General features: G+C 41.7%; 1 protein-coding gene and 1 long non-coding RNA gene across 2 annotated transcripts in view; one reads left to right on the top strand and one right to left on the bottom strand.

Annotated features, from left to right (window-relative positions):
- The window catches only part of LOC126646970 (uncharacterized), a 29,364-nt gene extending 20,902 nt beyond the window's left edge, over positions 1 to 8,462 (bottom strand). The window contains exons 1-2 of the long non-coding RNA XR_007630481.1: positions 8,328 to 8,462; positions 1,129 to 1,180 (exon numbers count right to left, since the gene is read on the bottom strand). This is a non-coding gene — a long non-coding RNA (uncharacterized LOC126646970). The remainder of the gene's footprint in view (positions 1 to 1,128; positions 1,181 to 8,327) is intronic.
- Positions 8,463 to 8,569: 107 nt separating this feature from the next.
- Positions 8,570 to 14,507, top strand: F2RL1 (F2R like trypsin receptor 1). Its single transcript, XM_050328764.1, has 2 exons — positions 8,570 to 8,928; positions 12,683 to 14,507. Exons 1-2 carry the CDS (start codon positions 8,856 to 8,858, stop codon positions 13,777 to 13,779), a joined length of 1,170 nt encoding a protein of 389 aa, XP_050184721.1. The 5' UTR covers positions 8,570 to 8,855; the 3' UTR covers positions 13,780 to 14,507.
- Positions 14,508 to 20,587: the final 6,080 nt, after the last annotated feature.

Below are 20,587 nucleotides of genomic sequence, written 5' to 3'. Positions count from 1 at the left end.
GCTCAGGGAAATTCCCAAGTCAATTACAGTTTGTCTCTTTAATAATCCTCAATGGATCTCTCTTTCAAAATGTTGCACAGCCTTCCGAGGAACTTCCAGAAACCTCTTCTTGCATGCCCAGCATCATTTGTCAAGAAGCTTCACAGGCTTCCTATGTGCTGGATGTCTTTTGTGCCATGTTTTTTATATTTGAACTTGGTTGCAAGTATTTGAGTGGGCAACCCAACCCCAGCTGTGTAGTACAGGATGTGAACACACTGAAGTGTTCTCAGCTACCTAGTCAGGTCTTTTACAAAAGTTATTCAATACTTTCTATCATGTGCCAGAAACATAGTTGGCTTCTATCCTAAATTGTTAATGTGACTTGATCACCATATTGTATGTTATGGCCAGGTGTAGGGGTTAAGTTAAATCGTGTTCAATGTAGCTTTCATGTAGCTGTTGCTTTATTTCCATGATGTTAATTTATGGCATAAAACTACAATAGCCAAGCTATTAATCCCTGCCAAATCAGACAATGCCAAAACAATTCCTTTTACTTGCAGTTCTGCCTCTTGAACTCTAAGGCCATGTACCATTTAAATGTCATAAGCCAGGACTGCTGCCTGGCATGAGCTGCCTGACCCACTCAGTTCCCTTGGAGTTTTTATGCACATACCTGAAATACTTCCTCTTTTACATCAACATAAGCATGCTATCAACCAGACTAGAGAACTGATCTTGTTAAAATTCTGCATCTTTTTGGATGAGTATCTCAAGATTCTTATGTAGTTGTTCCAACCTATGGGCCAGCTCTCACACAGGTGGTATGGGATACTGCAAGTCCACACACATTGTGAGAAAAAAATCCACTTCGGCCTTTCAAGTAATTTTCTTTTCCTTCATCCTGCTACCAGATGGCAGTTGCAATATTTCACTATCATGATGACTAGAAAAGTTACAATTTTTCATGTCTTATTTAGATCACTGACAAATTATGAACATATGTATACAACTTGGATATGGTGACACATCAGCTTAACAGTTAGGTCAAATGCTCAGAATGGAATCAGAAGTTAATAAACACATGATTCTGTTAAAATTTTCACAATTAGTTAGGAAATGTGGTCAAAATACCATATTTCTTACCTGCAACTTGCAGAGCAATTCAGACTAGGAACATATCATAAATTTCCAAAAGCTGCAGAATAAAAAAGGGGAAATAATTGATACTCTACAAACCAGTTTATCTTCCATTTTGGAAAATGATATTGTGATTCAACAAAACATATTTTCCTATCTATTAAAGCAATTATGACTTTTAATTATTTAACATATTATTACAGGTTGGACTCAATGATCTCAGAAGTCTTTTCCAACCTAGTTGATTCTGTGATTCTTTTATTACAAGTATCAATTTTCAAGGATGAATAAGAGACAGGTCCTAAAAACAAAAAGTTAGTTAAGCAACCACAAATTACTATTTAGAATAGGAGGGTTTTCAGATCTAGAAATTTTGTTCTCAAGTCTTCCTTCACTTTACAATATTGGAATTGTTCATATAACTATTACATCAGTAAGCACTGTTGTGAATTAATGTCACATCCATCTGTTCAAACGAACTAAATGCTTGGCACAGAGACCTTCTATGAGGGTCTCAGAATTAATTGCTGTTTTGTTCTTTGCAACTATCATTTGGAATCTAAAAACATACTCTGATTAGACAGATTCTAGCATTAGCAAGTGCTTAATTGGTGCACACAGGATCTCACTGTTGCCATTAAATGGATGCATTCATTCACAACTGAGAATGGCATTACTGCTTGGGCAAATCCTAAGTTCCTCTGGAGCCATCAACAATTCTCAGAGTTCATCAATCCCTACAGCTGTTCAAAGCGATATCTAGACTGTAATATTTACATAAAGTCAATAAAACCAAGGTAATCGAAACCAACACCTTCTGAAACTGACACACGCAGAATGCACTGGCCAAATCACAGCTCACATTCTACTGCCTGTTCACTGCAGCAGCACCTATGTGACTACGGTTTAAGTTAAAGCAAGCCTAGAGGTTTAACTTGGTGTACATCTCATGAGACTGTTCAAAGGAAGACTGTTCTTCCTTTCATACAACTCTTCTTCAGCCCATCCTTACATCTCCACTTACACTTTTCTCCTCTGTACATTTGCTGTGGATTTACTTAAACATTGCAAAGTATGTTGTAGTTCTGCTGAGGTCTCAAGATGAAAGGATCTTGAGGGGTGGAAAAAAAATGTTTCCAGGTCACCACTTGATTTGTGGATTCGTTTTTCATATGCATCCCCTAGAAGTGATCTAGAAGACAGAGGAAAAAACTTCTTCTGCATTCTGGGAACTGTAGTGTAAGCCTCCCAGAGTTCAAAAAGTGTTTGGACAATACTCTTGGGTACATGGTGTGACTCTTGGGGATGGACCCATGCAAGGCTAAGAGCTGGACTCAGTGATCCTTGTGGGTCCCTTCCAACTCAGCATATTCTGTGATTCTGTGAGAAGCAGTAACTGTGTGGTACCAGAACAACACTCAAAAAATACAGATGCTTCTAGTAAACTGAGAAACACAGAAAGGTTGGTGGAATCAGATGTATGGGTAGGCAATCCCATTCTGCAGGATGGTAGGAGTTGAAGAAATAACAGAAGTGAACAAAGGCAGTAGAAAAGCCAGGAGTTGGCCCAATGCATGCATTAGCATGTCTGTAGGTTATTTCTACAGTGGGTTACTCTTACTCTGCACTGCTAATAATATGCCCACAAGTTAGAGAAGGAATCAGTTCAGAAAAGTCATGATAAAGCCAGGAAACCATTTTGTTTGTATGGTGTTCTCCCAACCTGGAGTAACTCAAGATAGGCAAAAGGACAAACCCTTTGAGATCATTTTGGAATTGCATTGTTTAACTTCAGATCTATCTATGCATTTAATCTTGCTGTCCAGAAAGAGAACTGAGAGGTTATAGTATCCCTAATAACCATGTTCTTTTTCTGACATTCTTGTGTTTTAAATGTAGAAGGAATAATATAAATGAAGACTGAGAAAAAAAATTATTCAACAGTTACCCTCTGGGGAAAAGTGTAACTCACACATGATTACGACCAAATGTGTTTTGTACACAAGATTAATTTCTCATTAAGTTATTTCTTGTCAGAGGATATTCAAATGTCTGGCAGCACTGGCCACCTATGGCCTCCTACGCAGATTTTGTTTTGTGATTCCCCACTTTCCAAAATTTGACTATGATTTAATCAGCTCCCAAATCTCTGAGACAACATTTTGGATACTGCTCTTTGAAGGTGACCAGCTGGGTGATTTAATGTCAGTCTACTCTTTATCTCAGACTCAAAAAGCACAGTTACCCCAGTGTTCACCAAACTTTGTGGACTGTAATTGGCATTTTTCCATACCTGCCTGTTGTCTAGCTCTTCAAAAGAGGTAAAAATAACATGGGGTTTCTTAGAGTTCTACTGACATTCTGAAACCTAGTTGGTGGTGTTCTCCTTCCATGCCCCACCTAATGCTTCTCCCTCTGGGCTCCTATCCTGATCGGAAAAACTGCTGTCATCTGTGTGGTGGAGAAGCAAGAATGCAGAGCAGCTTGAACAAGCTTCTCTCCCAAAAGGTAAAAACATGATGAATCTAAACAGGATACCTTGCTGTTGCCTGACATGATTGCTCAGTAATGAGGAACATGACCTAGGAATCTGCAGTTTCCTAGCCAGACTCAGATTAGACAGGGCCTAGATAGCATTTCAGTACCTTTTTTTTTTTGAACAGAGGTGCAACACTGCAAAACCACTGAGAGTGACTCACAAGGTAGAACATTATGTCAAAACTTTTTCTATTTCAGATTCCAAACAAAAGTAAGACCACTGAGGTCAATGCAATAAAAGACTGGGTTTTTATTTGGCTAGAAACATTGCTGTAGAGTAACTAATGGCTGCACTGTGCTCAAGGCATCACTTGCTTCTCCTGCCAGGATGAACTACATCATTCCTGTTCATCTAAACTGTTTTAAAAGTGCCAGTGATGGAGGTCCTATAAATTCTCTAGAAAGTGAGTGCTCAATAAAACTGGTGCCAATTGTCAAAATGTTTTTCCTAATATTAGCTTTGCTAATATTTCAGCCTACTCAGTGAACATGGAAAACATGCTGCAGCCTTGGACATACTGTAAGTACCATCAGGTCTCCCCGTGATCTTCTTTAGGCCAAACAAAATTGCTACAAACATTCTTCAGATTGTTCCAATTGTTCATATCATCTCTGGGCATTTTTCCCTAGAGGATAGGCAGGATAAGAAATCAGTACTAGCTACATAGTGGTATCTTGAACATATCTATGTGCATAAGTAGAGGTGCAAGTACAAGATCATCTGTATCATCATGAGCACACTCCACGCAGTGCATCCAGTGAAGGACTGGATATAATGTCATAACAAAATCCCTCTCAAAATGCATATGCAAAAGCATACTGAATTAACTTTGAACATAGGCCCAAATCAGAGCCTCTCCTAACCTTCAATTGCTTGATTTTGGTACCTTAAAATGCTTTTTTCATGTAGCTGTAGGCATACATGAAAACAGACATACCACAGGTTAAAACTTATCACAGATTCTTATCACCAAATATTCTGATTTGGAAGGGACCCACAAGGATCATCGAGTCAAACTCTTATGAGAATGGTCCATATGGGAATCAAACCTGCAACTTTGGTGTTTTTAGCACCAGGATCTAACCAACTAAGCTAATCTTACAGTCAAACAACTGTCGACCCAAGTGCAGTAGTCCTATTTTACATTCTGACTAGACCAAGCTGTTTTGTTAAATTCATAAGTCCCCTGTCACTACCAGGTCATGGTGAACAAGAGTCACAGTTGTACTTCTATTGCCAGTGTGAAGTCTGGTTTGGGACATCTATTTCTACCCCTAGGCACTGGGCATAACTAAGCTTTTGTTCTAGACCTTTAACCCCTTTTCTTTGTCAGGTCTCCAGCCCTAGCTTTGGAATCTCCTGACTTTTGAGAAAAGTGAAAATTCTCAAAGTATTTAAGGCCAAACATAGGAATAAACACAGGACACTGCTGGCAGAAGGTCAGGAAAGTCAGGATGATAGCCAATAACCATTAAGAGATCACCTCAGACAACCCATACGACCAATCCTTTCTGACCCCAAAATGCCAAGGGTTTCGTCAAATTGAAATGAGTTATCAAAACACTTACAATACCCACAGCACTGGTCTTGCACTACTAAAGGAGAGCCTTGCTGTACCTTAGTACACTCAGGTGCTCTCCTAGTTTCTAAGATGCCAGGTGGCTAGCCTGAGGACAGGCTAAAGCACTGCGAGTTAATGCACCAGCTCTTCTGAATAAAAAGTTAAATTAGTTTTTAAAATTAAATTCCTCACATTGTTCATTTGACCCAAACTTCACCCTCCTTCTCAAATCCTTACACTGGCTGCATTCTTTGAAGGATATTTTAAGTGTTTGTGCCAGCCCTACAAGACATATTGATTTTAAAGCTAATTTCAAAAAGTTATTTTTTAACTTCAAAAACTAAAGTTTTCTAATTTTAAAATGTATTTTTATTTCCTCTCTCTTCCAGAACCAAGGTCTTCTTGCTCCTTAAAAGAAATACATATCTTTGTGTCAGATATATGGCATGAACAGCCACCCCTTACCTTCTCCCCCAACAGATATGTGGTATGATTACAATATACTGCACAATATATATTGTAACAAAATATATATATTTGTAACCAAAAAAATGTATAGTAGAAACCCCAAGAAACTAGCCATTTGTCATGGAGAATTAAGGTTTAATAAGCATCTACAGTAATGTCCTTAGACTTCTTCTGGCAGTTGTAGTTACTACAGTTATTCTTAAATGATAAACAAGTGTGAACAATAACACAATTGTTTTGTGTTTATTTATAAATGTTACATTTTCTTTCCTAATGTTTGATAAATGACACACTATAACTGCAAATAGGTTTGACAAATCTTCTTCAATACAGGCATATAAAATCAGCAAGGTTTGATATTACTCTGTACAGAGGTCCTAATGATATAAACAAGGGCAAGACCATTTTTTGTTTCTATTAAATGTTTTTTAAGTCATAAGAAAAAACTCATTTATAGACTACAAACAGGGAATCTTCCTAACAAATATTATATCTGCTGAAGGTGTTAGCTAGGAACACTAACTCCTCAATAAATTAAATAGAACAAAGCCAGTACAAAAGCCTGGTGAGCACTGCACAAATGAAGTATTGGGATCTGCTTCCAAGTGCCAAATACCCTTAATTTTTTATAGAATCATAGAGTTATTTGGGTTGGAAAAGACCATTACAGATTATCTAGTCCAAGATGTCCCATCCACAAGGTCTCTGGGCAACCTGATCCTGTGTCTCACCACCTGCACAGTAATGAATCTCTTCCTCATATCTTGTACAAACCTACCCCCTTTTATCTCAAAACATTAGCTCTTGTTCTATCTCTGTAGGCCCTGGTGAAATGTCTCTCCCCATCTTTCTCATAAGCCCGTGTTAAATACTGAAAGGTCTCTCTCATAAGGCAGATTGATAGTTCTACATTAAAGCTGCCTGACATTCCGTCTTATATTCCCTTAATTTTTTAATTGTTTGAGAATCTAATGAATTGTTTGTAAGATTTTGAAGAGAGATTTTCTTCACATCAGTTACATGTTCCTGACAACCTGTGAGAAACTAGAAAAACTATAAATCTCAGTCAGCATAGTTTCCTTATACTCAACAGAAGCAAAGTCCAGAGCTGCATTTCCAGAAGATGCATTTGCAGTGACTTCTACATACAACCATAGGGCTTTTCCAGCTGCAGCTCTGGCCTGTTGTGGGACAGTCCAGAGCAGATTTTGTTTAGCAACAGTAATGAATTCTTTTCAGACCCTCACACTGTTGCTGGATCCAAGCTTTGAATCTAAAGGGGGCAAAATGATGGGCTGAATAAATCAAGTTTTGGAAAACAAAGAGTGAAAACTGTGACTGGGCACTGGCAGGAGAGCACTGACTACAGCAGAACCAGATGAGAGAATGACTGATCACTCCTTAGTATTTGAGATCCGAGAGGAAAAACTCTGGAGACCAGTAAAGGGAGATTAGATAAAAAGCCACATGAGAAGACTACAACTGACTGGACAAAGTGATTAAAAGCAGATATGGATATTTCAATGGATATTTAATATCCATGGACTAGTTTATAATGGTAAAGTAAACAAAACAGCACTGAAACTGAGGCAGAAAGAGACAAGGAGGGAGTCTGGAGGGATGGGCTATGACTTTCCCAGTGCTTAGCAAGGAGGCTGAAACTTAGATGAGAAATCTGTAAACAGTCTTAGCTGGGTGGATGACGAATAGGAACTGTGCTTTACCTTGTAACTGTGCAGTAACTTGTAACAAAGATTCAAAACCAAAAGGCCCTGGATGTTGACTCAGACACTAAAAACTTCCCAGTTTATTGACCTTTGTACTCCATTTTTCCTCTGTAAAATGGAAACAATGCAGATGTCAACTCCCAGCTGTATTTCATGACAATCACTGAAAGCCCTCAAAAAGAACAACTTTTCTCTTCAGAAGAACATAGAACAGAGTATATTCATAACATAATCACTCAATAGAGGAAAAAAAAAAGAAAATTTTTTCACTTGGAGCCAATAAGGCCAATGGCATCCTGGGGTGCATTAAGACTATTGCCAGGAGGTTGAGGGAAGTGATCCTGCTCAGCCCTGTTCAAGCCTCATCTGGAGTGCTATGTCTAGTTCTGGGCTCCTCAGGATAAGACACAGAGCTCCTGGAGTGGGTCCAACAGAGAGAGACAAAGGCTGAGGGAGCTGGGCCTCTTCAGCCTCAAGAAGAGATGTCTGAGAGGGGAACTCATCAATGTCTATTAATATCTGAAGGGATGATGCCAATGGAATGGAGCCAGGCTCTTCTCAGTGGTGCCAAGTGATAGGACAAGAGGCAATAGGCAGAAAGTAGAAAAGAGAAGTTCCACTCAAACATGGAGAACTTCTTTTCTGTGAGGGTGAGCACTAGAACAGATTTCCCAGAGAAGGCGTGGAGTGCCTTCTACAAAGTTCAGAAGCTGACTGGACAGGACACAATGCCGTGCAGTGGGTTCCAGGGGACCCTGCTTAAGCAGGGAGGTTGGACCAGATGACTTTCTGTGGTCCGTTGTAAGCTTACCCATTCTGAAATTCCATGATTCTGTGACATTATAACATGGAAGAGTAAGAAACCTGGAATGCTAAACATAGTATGAGTCAGCTAGAGTAATGTACTCACGCAAAACCCTCCTCGCCCGTGCTAGCGCGACCCAGAACAGTCCTGCTCTGCTCTGCTCTGTGGTGGCCACTCAATCAGCGCTCCTCGGCTGTAGCGGGCAGCAAGCTGGTAAAGCGCAGCTGCCGCAGGCAGGACCCCCACCGGCAGGCTCGGGGCCGTAGGAGGAGGCGCAGCTTAAGGGGCTGAAGCGCCGGGTCTCCCGGCACCTGCTCCGCCCCGGCACCGGCCAAGCGGGCGTGAGGCGACGCGCGGGACTAACCGCCCGCCCGCGGGGGCTTCGGGGCACCGCCATTTTGCGGGGTGGCGAGCTGACACGCTGGACGGACCCTCCCGCCATTTCAGACATAACCCCGCCGCCCTTCGTCGGGGGGACGGGCTCAACCCGACCCGGCCCGGCCCGGCCCGGCCCCGCCCGCCTCCTGGCTGGTCCCAGCCCCGGCCGTGCTATCCGCCTCTCCCTTCTCAAGTATCAGGTGAAACTGGTCGGCAGTGCGGGCGAAGTGGTGGTGGCCGGAGCGGGGTGAGAGGATGGCTGTCCGTCGCGGGTTGTGCCTTCTGCTGCTGCTGCTCTGTGCGCTGCTGGGAGCCGCCACCGCTGCAGGTGAGATGAGCAGCTGCTGACGGAAACCGGAGCCGTCCGCCCGGCTGGGAGCAGCGGGGGCGGCCGAACCCATGGAGGGTGCTGTGCTGGCCGCCCCTCACCTGCGGGTGGGCTGCGGGCGGGGGCACAGCGGGCCTGGTGTCTGGACCCCGGCTGGGCGGTCCCGGCCCCGCGGACTGGGAGACGTTCCCGCAGAGTCGAACGGGTTCGGAAAACTCGTGCGGGTGGCTGTGGGGCTGCCGGGAGCTGCGGGATGAGCTCCCCGGCGGTGGAGAAAGCGCTCCACGGGCGAGCAGCCGGGGGCGGCTCCCTCCGCAGGGCTTGTGGGGCGCGCGTGGCTTGGCTTCACCCGCTCTAAAGAGAACCGCAGGATGGCCAGAGTTGGAAGGGACCGTAAAGACCATCTAGTTCCAAATCACCTGCCACGGGCAGGGACACCTTCCATTAGACCAGGCTGTTTAAAGCCCCATCCATCCTGGCCTTGAACTCTTCCAGGGATGGGGCATCCACAGCTTCTCTGAGCAACCTGTTCCAGTGCCTCACCACCTTCACAATGAAGAATTTCGTGCTACTATCCAATCTAAACCTACGCTGTTTCAGTTTAAAGCCATTCCCCCTGGTCCTGTCACTACAGCTTCTTATAGCTCCCCCCTTTAGATAAACATAAAAAAACTATAAAGACTATGTTCTTGCTTTTTTTCCCGGTCTAAAAAGCTAGGATTTTTTTTTTCTCTGTATTAGTCTATATTGAACATAAGTGCTGTTTGGGGAAAAAAACCCAAAACACCATATTAATATTTCACTTAATTATTAACTTAATAAAGTTAAAGTTAATTTTTCACTACATTTTATAAGCAACCCCACTGCCATATCTACGCATGCCCTTTGCACTGTGCCTTTCTATTATTCTTCATTCTGGGCTTGTTTACATAATAAAAGCATACGCATAGAGGTTATGTAAATATTGAAGCCAAGCATATGATAGATCCTGTTTTCTCAAAAGTATGGATGCTAGGTTTATGTTTTTCAGAGCGGGATTCCTGAAACTAAACTGCCTTGTAGTAGTCTAGTTCTCTAACCTGGGGGGGGGGTGAGTTTGGAATTTTCGGAGGAGAGGGAAGAGGGAAAAGTAGTATGTTTAGAAGTTCTAACTGGGTACTTGATTTCCTGGAGTAGGGAGGTGAAAGGAGGTGAAGTGTGATCCCACCCCAACCAAGGGAGGTGCACTAAGCCAGGGGCTTATTGCAGCAGTTTTTAAACAGGCTGATGCCATTACGGCGTTGTGGCGAGTCTGGGTTGCACATCCAAAAACCGGGGTGATCTTAAACTCAGTCCTCTGTGGGTATTACTACCAGGACCTAAGCTAGTTAATTTTTGGATACTCAGTGCTGCTGTCGCTTTTGTGTCTGCAGGGTAGGCATAATCCTGCATTTGGAATGTAGTGGGTTATATCTTCTGGACAAATGGCAAAAGTGTTGAAACAGTCTTTTGTGGGAGGAGAGTACGCTTTTCCCGTGGGCAGATTATCAAATCAACTGCATTCTCTGTGTGTGAGTCACTCATGGTGAAACTCGGCTTGGAAAAGAGCTCGGTTGTTATGGAAAACGACAAGTGCTGAAAGAGTAAGGAAGGGATGCAGAAAATGCACATACCTAACAAAGCATTGGCTGTTCGGTGAGGGAGTGTTAACAGCAAAGAAACAGGACACTGCCTCTCTATTGCTAGTTGGGCTAACAAAAGCTGACCACTAAATGTGGTCAGAACTTCTGAAGCTCGAACTAAAGTCAGCATAAAATCAAGACTTGATCTCCAAAATCATCCATTTAGCTTGACTGTGTCTTAGAAAATAGAATAAAACAAACCTTTGTCTCTCTTCTGCTACTCTTGCAAAACTAAGCCCTATCTGTGGTTCATGTGTTTGTCCATCCACCCCCTTTAGTACAGATGTAACTATAATGTGTAACACTAACACTTTGGGGTTTTTGGTGAGCTTTTTTTTTTATGTTTTATAAACCTAACCTTTGAGCATCAATTGGAAAGCATTGTTTTATATCTGATCACAAAACATTATTAAGAACAAAGTGGCAGTATTTGCTCTTTAGTTTCCTACAATAATTTGAGTCTTTGGAATGGAATACAAATAGTATGACTGCAATTTGATAATATTGACCACTTTCTGATGGACACATGCTTACCATAGCACTGTACACTGCATTTTATTATGGTATCCTGAGAACTGCTACCAGCTTGGAATAAAGGGTCTGTTTCCAAGCATCTTCAGGATCTTTCTTATCTGAACTGTAAGGCTGAGAAAAACAGCATTCCTTAGCTAATTATCATTTCAGTATCTGATAACTGCATAAGCTGTGTCCTTCAAGCTGGTTTTATGGCTTCTCCTATTCACAGCTCAGGTTAGGGACCTGGAATATTGCTGCATTATACACTTAAAGTTTCCAGTCTTTAACATGTAAATAAACAATTTTCACAGTTGGGCTGCTTTTGAGAATCTATGCTGGGAAACACACATACTTGTGTATTTACATATTTCTTAAGTAAAAATTCTCTCAAATTTAAGGTGTAAGCATTTTTTTAGTGTGGAACTGTATCAAAATTCTATTGAATAGCAAAAGGGTTATCCTTCCAGTGGCTGTTCATTGTTCAGGTACACAAACCTACTTTGCCCAAGAAGATTCTCCTTTAAAACTCCAGTTGGGGTAGCAGGGAGTGGGAATTGTGGCAAAACAAATCCACAAATGTTGAGAGAAACTGAGTTAAGGTTAAAAATAATTCTCTCAAAGACAGTCAACTTCCACGTCCATACAGTTTATCTCAGTGGATGACTGACTTTTTGGAATGGTACGAGTTCAAGGACATTGTCTGTTTGTGCAGTTTAACCTGTCAGCAGGAGACGGCTGTGTTGTGTCTGGAGGGGTTTTGAACTGGGCTGTCAGAAGGCTGTCCTACACAACACAGCAGTCAGGAACACCTGGCTTGCCCATATGGTTTGTGAGTTCCCGTGGCATTCAAAGAGGCAGAGCAGAACTGGTAGTACAGCTGTCTTATGTATGAAGCAACCGTAGCTGTCAGCTCTACCACTGGCACTTTGAGTAGAAATTTCGGACAATTGGAAGGAGATCCCAGATGACTAGACCTATTGCATCTTCATGCACAGAGTTAGTATGTTCACATTTCAATTCAGATACACTAAAATATGCATTTTTCCCTACATATCACTTGTGCATAGCTTTGGGTATTTCATTCTGAGTTTCAGTTCTAGCTTGTCTGAAGGTAACACTCTCGTTTTACTGCATACCTGATTTTCAGGCCATCTGAACTGGGGAAGCTTCTGTTGCAATTACCTTAGCCTGCTGCAAAGTTTTATAAATCCCAACATGGGTAACCTGGCACTGCTATGTGGAAAGCTAATGGTGCCCTGGGGTACTTAAACTACTTTCTGCTGTAGCTGTTCAGGTGGTAGGAGCACCTGACAGCCCATTTTAACAAGGCATTTTTAATATCATTGGTGACGTGGAAAAGCATTTTGGTAGAATACTTGAATAAGGACACAGGTTGTCTTTTGGGTAATAAAGCAAAGGAAAGATAAATTGTCAAGTGTTTGAAAATTGGTCTTAATTTTTCTGTTGATGAAACTGTCTTTAAATGTTCCGAGTGAATCACTATGTCTAGTTTATTTTTTAAGAAAACAAAAAGTGTGTACTTCAGTAACAGCAACGTCTTATTTTTTTAATTTTAGGGAATAGCGGAGCCAGTAATTCAAAAGGAAGAAGTTTCATTGGCCAGAAAGTTACAAATGCAAATAATTCTGAAGAGTTGTACAAAGTGGATGAATTTGCAGCAGAAGTCCTCAGGGGAAAACTGACTACAGTTTTTCTTCCCATTGTCTATATTTTTGTCTTTATAGTTGGTTTGCCAAGCAATGCTGTGGCCCTCTGGGTCTTTTTTTTCCGAACAAAGAAGAAACATCCAGCTGTGATTTATATGGTTAACTTGGCATTGGCAGACCTCCTTTTTGTTGTCTGGTTTCCACTGAAGATTGCATACCATCTAAATGGCAATAACTGGCTATTTGGTGAAGGTCTCTGCAAAGTACTTGTTGGATTTTTCTATGGAAATATGTACTGTTCCATTCTCTTTATGACGTGTCTCGGTGTACAACGGTATTGCGTTGTAGTGAAACCCATGGCACATTCAAAAAAGAAATCAGAAATTGCCTTGGGCGTCTCCATTGCTATCTGGATAGTGATTTTGTTGAGCACCATTCCATTATATCTTGTTAATCAGACAGCATATATTTCAAATCTTAACACCACTACCTGCCATGATGTTTTGCCTGAAAATGTTTTGGCTCATGATATGTTCAGTTATTTCCTCTCACTTGCAGTTGGATTCTTCTTAATCCCAGCTATCGTCACTGCTGTTGCTTACATACTAATGATTAAGACTCTGAGTGCCTCTGTCATAGAAGATGGCAAGAAACGAATAAGAGCAATCAAACTCATTATCGTTGTCCTGTCCATGTATCTCATCTGTTTTACACCTAGCAATGTGCTGATTATTGTGCACTATTTGCTCCTCAAAGGCTACAACCAGAGCTATATATATGCATGGTACATAACTGCACTGTGTCTTTCCACTTTGAACAGTTGTATTGACCCATTCATCTATTATTATATTTCAAAAGACTTTAGAGACAACCTTAAATATGCTCTTATTTGCCGAACTGTGCGATCAACACGGAGGATGCAAGTGTCTCTCTCATCAGGCAGATACCCCAAGAAATCAGATTCTTACTCTTCAAACCTAAGTAGGACCAATAAATCAACCTACTGAGTTTAATCTTAGAAAAGTGAACTTTTAATATTACTGATGAAAGGATGTGAGTCACAATAGAATTATTTTGTACAAGAGAGTCTGAAGAAACATTTCTGCATTTTAATTACATTGAAGACTGGGGAGAAAAAGGACATTTCAGAAGCTCTGCAAAAATGCTGCTGACTTAGAAGTGAGTTGTGGCTGAAGACATTCTTGTTCAATATAAAAGTTTTTAAAAAGCAAAATGTCTCTGGAATGTTATGTAGTGTTGTTAGTGTATTCCATTAACAGATAAATCTGTTTTGTTTTACTCTAATGTATTAAGCAGCTGAACAGACTGTGTGTGTCGGACCTTGCTCTGTGTACCTGCTTACATTGATCATCATTTGAAGCTGTAGAGAGAAGAAAGAAGAAGAGAATCTGTTTCACCATCTTGATTTAGACTGCTTATTATCTTTAGTATAATGTAATTTTTATACTGTTTTCCAAGTTACAGTGCTGTAAATACTAACATGGCAGAACCTACCCTATTGAGTTGATAAGCTGAACTGGTTGTCAGCTAGCACTGAGATAAAATGTTAGTTGAGATTATACACTGTTACTTAACATGTGCCAGTACACAATCCTAAATGGGGATATATAGCAAATTTTTGATGAATAGTAGTTTGATTTTATGTAATTTTGATGAATAGTAGTTTGATTTTATGTATTTTTTAAGATATCTGAATAAGATTTTTTATAACACATGTGAATTGGATGCTTTCTTTTATTCTTTTACATGCACTTCAAAATTTTGAGTAGTTCAACTTGCCTGACTTCGTGGAACAAAGATATTATTCCTAACAGTGTATTAGAAACATGACAACTGTAGCTGTAATGTCTAAATGGATAAAGTCAAATTTACCTAGTGATGCATTCCTTTAGAGAACAATGAGAGTAGTATGTTTTGTGATGGTATTTCAGAGGACCAAGCTAAAATAGCAATGTGTACTAACATATGTCTCATTTAGGAGCAAAGAGTTTACAGCTCTTAAGGTGACATGGAACACAAATGCTTCTTGGGGATAAACAGTTTTCTCTTCCCGTTTCCTGACAAATGCAGGTAAATAACTGCATATTTGTTATTGAACTGTAGGTATTATGCAGCATCCTTACTGGAAGATAACTACATAAGAGGCCGTAGTTCACCAGAAGGATTTGGGATGAACAGAGTTGCACCATCTTCACAGGAGGCTGTGTGAATTCTTCCCCTGCACTGTGTGTGATAAACAGAATATGAGAACGTCCCTTATCTTGCTGAACAGCCCAGTGCGCTTCCTGCTCCATATATGGTAGTTAGTAACATGAAGGAAGAGCATCCAGTTCATGTTACAGCTCTACCTTTGCTCTGTCAGGAGTCCAAGGGTTATAGGTTGTAAAGATGATAAATTGTCTCCCTGTGTCTATATAATACCACAAAGAGATTGCTTATGATTCATGGATGACTGTTAAATGGCTAAAAAGTAATATGCTTAATACAGCCAGTGTTTTGGGGGACAAGATTTATTTCTTGTCATTATTTAATCAGAAGTGCAACAAGCACAGTTTACAGATCTATACTCTCACTGTTGTTTCATTCCTGCCCAACAATCAGACAACTCCTCTGTAGCTCATGTGAAGGAGAATGCTGATGCTCTTGACCATTTCGCCCTATAGCCTTTATCTGCAGATCAGCAAAGCAGGTTGCAAAGAAGGATCTTTCTTGCCCACAGCAACAGCTACGGTCTGCCAATGACATGAGTAAGAGTTAAATGGTACTGCAGCATGTTGGAAGTTTTTTGAGAAAAAAGTTTTAATAAATACAGTGAATAAATTCAGAGAGTACTATTCAAGGAGCCCACAGTCATTTAAGTGAAGGTTTCCCCCTATTAGCTACATTGCAAATCCTTATCCTGAATTTAGCACAAATTAGTTTGCTCAAGTTGACAGAGCAGGTAGACCAGGCTGGTTGTTGAGTCAATTTGAATCAGTTCCTTCAAATGACAATTGTGTGCCTGCACAGCCAGATAGCAGTGGGGTAAGAACATGTAGCCTGGAAGCATGGAGCTGGTTCATGAAACTTTTTTGGGGATGGTTGTACACTAGGACAGGGTTGGTTGGTATCAAGGTGATTGTCCTCAGCTTACAATAAATATGTTCCTAAACAGTGCCAACTTTGCAATTCAAACACCAAGAGTTACGAAAAGCTCTGCCTTTCTGTGGCTGACTGAGGCTTTGAATGCTAAAAAAAACCAAAAACAAAACAAAACAAAAATAAAAAAAAACCAACCCACAAACAAAAACAAAATCAGTGCAACATCCTTTAAAGCATCCAGGAATTGGAAATCAGTGTGCATGGTATCAAGGTTTCACAAGCAGCTCAATACATGCTGCAGCTAAGAGAAGTAGAATTAGTCTCCCCCCTAACCCAGCTGTGTGGTCACACTGTTCTCTTATACTGTCACAAATGTGTGGCCTTGGGGTAGATTGGATCACTTCTGGGTTAAAGTTAAACTGGGAGGAGGGAGGAAAGTTTATTTCTGACTTGAAACAGCATTTGGCTGGTTTGCTGGATGAGCTTTGGCTCAGCACAAGGGAGGAGTTGTTTTATTTCACCACCAGCACAGGCTTGCACTGTGCAAGTGCAAGGCACATTGAAGTACAGTTGCTGCAAAGCCTCTACCTAGCCTCCTAAGCAGCAGGGAGCAAGCCTCCCCCCATGACCATAAGAATGGCTCTGCTCAGGCTGAGGGTGCATCCAGCTCAGCCAGAGTAATCTTCACACCTGTGTGTCTGAAGGTCAGCAAGGTGTCAAGGAACATGACAAAAAAAGGACTTCTGCACAGGGTATCTGGCCAACATACCACTTGCACAGATGTAGCCAGCACCATTTGAGTGCTGCGCTATGGGACAGTTGAAATGTGCTCTGAAGTTCAGGAGAACAGCAGTCAAAGGCTGGGAAGCTGAGCTCATTGTCATCTGTGAGGAAAGCTGCAGCCAAAAAGGAGTGATCTCTGACAAAGAGTGTGCATAACAGCAAAAGAAAGAAGTTGGACACAGGTACCCGGGCAGGAGTGAAAACAGTGCAGCGACATATCACATCCCCCATACTGTCCCAACATCCACCTATTTTCAGCATAAGAACTTCCTTAAGTCCCATTTGGACAGTCTGCTTAGTAATGCCTGTTGGTGTCTTGTCAACTTCAGTTTATTCACTCTGAATCAGAATCCATAATCTTCATTTGGTGGCCTCTCATTCCTAAAGCAGAAGAGAGTGTGAATGAGTCCCTAACTGTCTTAGCCATCTTCTTGAGATTTTGTAAGCCAGTATCATGGCCCCTCTCAGGCACTTTCAACATTGAGGTGTCCTAGCCAATTCCTTTTAGGTCAGCCACTCTCAGTGATAGTCCTGTCTCCATTCTGAGACCTTCCTATTTCCATACAGAGTCTCCAAACTCCACACAGTATTCAAGCTGTAGATGGTACACTGAAGGCTTCTGTTTTGCTCCATGTTGCTCCCCTAATAACCCCTAAAATTCAATGTTTGGTTCATTTTTTTTCCTCCTACTCCATGGCATTGAGTTGATGTTTTCATGCTTGTAACTACATCTCTATCTTGATTGGTTACAGTAATTTTGCAAGCCATAGTTCTGTATGCCAAGTTAGGATGTTAACAGCAAACTTTTGTTCCTCAGTGCTCAACCCTCTTCAGGCCATTTATGAATGTGCAGAACAGTATAGGTGTGGCACCACACTGGTGAGTAACTGGCATTGTGAAGACTGACTGTTTTTCTGCTACCCTGTATTTCTTCCCTTGTAAGAGGACCTTCCCTCTTATTCCGTGACTGCCTAGTTTTCTTTTAAAGCCTTTGATCAGAAGTTTTGCCAAAAACCTTTTGGAAATCCCAAGTAGACTATTTATGCTGGATCACCCTTATTTCCGCTTCTGTTTGGCCTCTTCCAAGAACTCCACAGAGTTGTTAAGTCCAGACTTCTCTTCAGAAAAGCAGTGGTGGCTTTTTGCAGAAAGGTCTAGAACTTCCTTACTGATGTCCCTTCTTAGACTTCACTAACTGCTCAGTACAGACATGGAGATCATGGTACTGTATTTCTCTGGACACCTCAGAACCTGCCTTTAATTGTTGATTACAGCATTGGCTCCCAGTATTCAAGTGTAATTTTGGCAAGGGATAACACACTTCTGTTACTAATTCAGCTATTTTGTTAGCTTTTTCAGAACTTGATGAATACTGCCTGGGCCCACTAAGTTTAGCATTCATTTTGTCTGACTGTGGTGTGGTGATCGAAGACATTTAACACATTGTGTTGATGTGTAGCTGCCTGGGAATCATGCAGCCTGCTTGCCTACCATAACAGCTGTTTGGGACCCGGGTTTCATTATGCCTGCATTTGATCTGTCATACGTCCTTTGAACACAGTTAATAAACAGCCTCACTGTTAAATACAGCATGAACATAGTAGTCATGGCCATTTTGATTCAACAGCCATGAGTTTTACCTGTGCATTTTTTCTCAGGACTGATAACCTTCTTTAGGCTTGCAGGTAGATGTTCTCCAGGCACTGTTTGCTAGCAGGACCAGTACAACAGGCTGACTACATAGTCAACTCTCTGTCATCTAGGCCAAAGGAGGTGGAGATGCTTCAGATAATGGAAAAAAGACTAGTGATTGTGAAGGGTGCATGGAATGCTGTGACAACTCCCTTTGATCCGTAAGGAGTCACCAATCCAGTGCTAGCTTTTGTGACTTGGCCTTTTCAGTCACTGAAGCGTGTCTGAAACCAGCTTCACTGGTGGTCCATCCAGCTCCTTGGTTGCCAGGAAAAAGTGGAAAGGTGTGTCTGCGTGTACATGGAGTAGGTAGGTTCACAGCTGCACTGGAGTTCAAAAACCACCTGGAATTGCTCCTGCAGTACAAACATCAGAACAGAGTCAGCTCAGTGGTACCAAGATCTACTTGGTATTTTCTGTGACTCTGTCAGAGCTAAGCTCCAGTGCCAATGCTTCAGTATAGATGCCGCATTCCCAATGCAAAGATAGCTAAAATGTGTTCACTGCCATGTTTCTGGGTACTGTGCTTCCCTGTCACATATGCTGCCAGCTGTTGAATGCTATGTGCAACTTGTGTCAGCTCACCTGAGTACTGTGTTTCGCAGTAGATGCATAAGAGCATCCCCAGGAGAGAACCAGTGCAATATCTGATCACCAGAGCCTTAGTGTAGCTGTAACCTAGAGACTGCACCTTTGTCCTAAAACCTGCTACATCTAGTTTCTGTGGGATTATTATGGTGGTGTAAAGCAGAGTCCTACTGCTAAAGTTATGTCTGCGTTCGAAGTGCTTCTCCAGTGTGGTCGGTTGGTAGCCGACATGGACTAAGTCTCGTTCCTTTGTTTTGAAGGTGGTAATAAATGCAGTAAAGAGTGTTAATGGGCACTTGTATAATGAAGCAAGACAACAAATTGTGGGAGTAGAAGAAAAGCCTGAATTTGACCAGTCTGCTTGTGGAAGTTAAAAGATATGCCCCAATAACAACTATCAGCTCTATTAGTAGGTCACCTCCAGATATTACAGCTCCCATGACATGTCAGTTAATGCAGACAGCTCTGTAGAAACAGTGGACAAAAGGGATGTTGTCTATATATTGTAGCTATCCTAAAAATCAACATATAGCAATTCTTAAGACTGGCAGGATTTTAATTGCCAAATTGTGTGCATCAAGTGGCAAGTGCTCTGGGTCAGAACAAACCTGAGTGGCATGAGTGGATATCTCTCTTGGAGTTAAGAGCTACATTTGGTTAAGCCACTGCACTCCAACTTTGTGCCTCAGCTTCAAAAAGCAAACTTCTGGGAACTCAGAGTTCAGCACGTTTGAGCCTGAACTGCATTCATTGAAAACACCCTCCCCACTGACCCCCTCACAGACAGCACTTGCCAGCTCTCAGCTGCTGGCAGGAAGAAATGCATGGCTGTGTAGCAGTGCAGAACATCATCAGCATTCATGTATTCTCTGCACTGAGTCTGAATTCAGGACAGTCTGTACTCCTGGTGTTGTGGTTTACAGCTGGGTCCATGCTTCCCTGGTGGGACTGTGCTTTGCACACTGTGGGAAGTGGAGAGGTAGAGCCTGTTTGCTTGGAGCCTGTGCCTATATATCTGAGCACTTGGGAAAAAGGAGTAATTTAAGATGGGAAAAAAAAGGATATACTGCTTCTTTGGAGAAGCTAACTCACTGAATAAGAGGAAATGAATGAAATCATTAACTTGAAGAACACAAGTTAAAAGATAAGATGTAGTGGGTAGAGGAAGTTTCCTTAATGTCCTGAAGAGTGTTCTCTTCAGGAACAAAAGCCAAGGGGATATGAAGAAAACACAAGAAGCAGGCAATGAGTCACAATGGCAGTATCGGCTCAGGAGGGAACAACAGACTGTGGTGTTCCCTGGATTTAGCTGGCAGTGACTCAGGACTAGTGCATACTTGCAGTTTGACACATCATGACCCCCTGACATTTTGTCTTCAAGTCTCAGTCTGGCAAACCTATCTGGCTTTCTGTGAGTGGATGAACTGAGCAACATGGTTCACAGTGTAAAAATATCTAGGGCAAGCCCTTAGCATTAGTTCAGGACATGTTGGAGGCAAGCTGTATCATGTTCAAACAAAGTTGCCGGCTTTTGGTCAAAATCAGTAATGTCTCTCCTTTAATTTCAGGAGCATAACTGGAAACGCTGGGGGTGGCTGTACTGTGGTGATGTATTTGTGAGCAGGGATGGAGAGTGCCATTGCTGTGAAG

This window comes from Myiozetetes cayanensis, unplaced genomic scaffold (genome assembly GCF_022539395.1).
Source record: "Myiozetetes cayanensis isolate MyiCay16 unplaced genomic scaffold, myiCay2020 scf4, whole genome shotgun sequence".
NCBI lineage: Eukaryota > Metazoa > Chordata > Aves > Passeriformes > Tyrannidae > Myiozetetes > Myiozetetes cayanensis.
The sequence above is the reverse complement of the archived record's forward strand: the minus strand, read 5'-3'. Positions and strand labels throughout refer to the sequence as shown.

Excerpts from the sequence above, each read along its gene's own strand:
- F2RL1 (XM_050328764.1), top strand. The coding sequence starts at position 8,856 with ATGGCTGTCCGTCGCGGGTTGTGCCTTCTGCTGCTGCTGCTCTGTGCG. Across the intron at positions 8,929-12,682 it reads GGGAGCCGCCACCGCTGCAG|GGAATAGCGGAGCCAGTAAT; the intron begins GTGAGATGAGCA and ends TTTTAATTTTAG.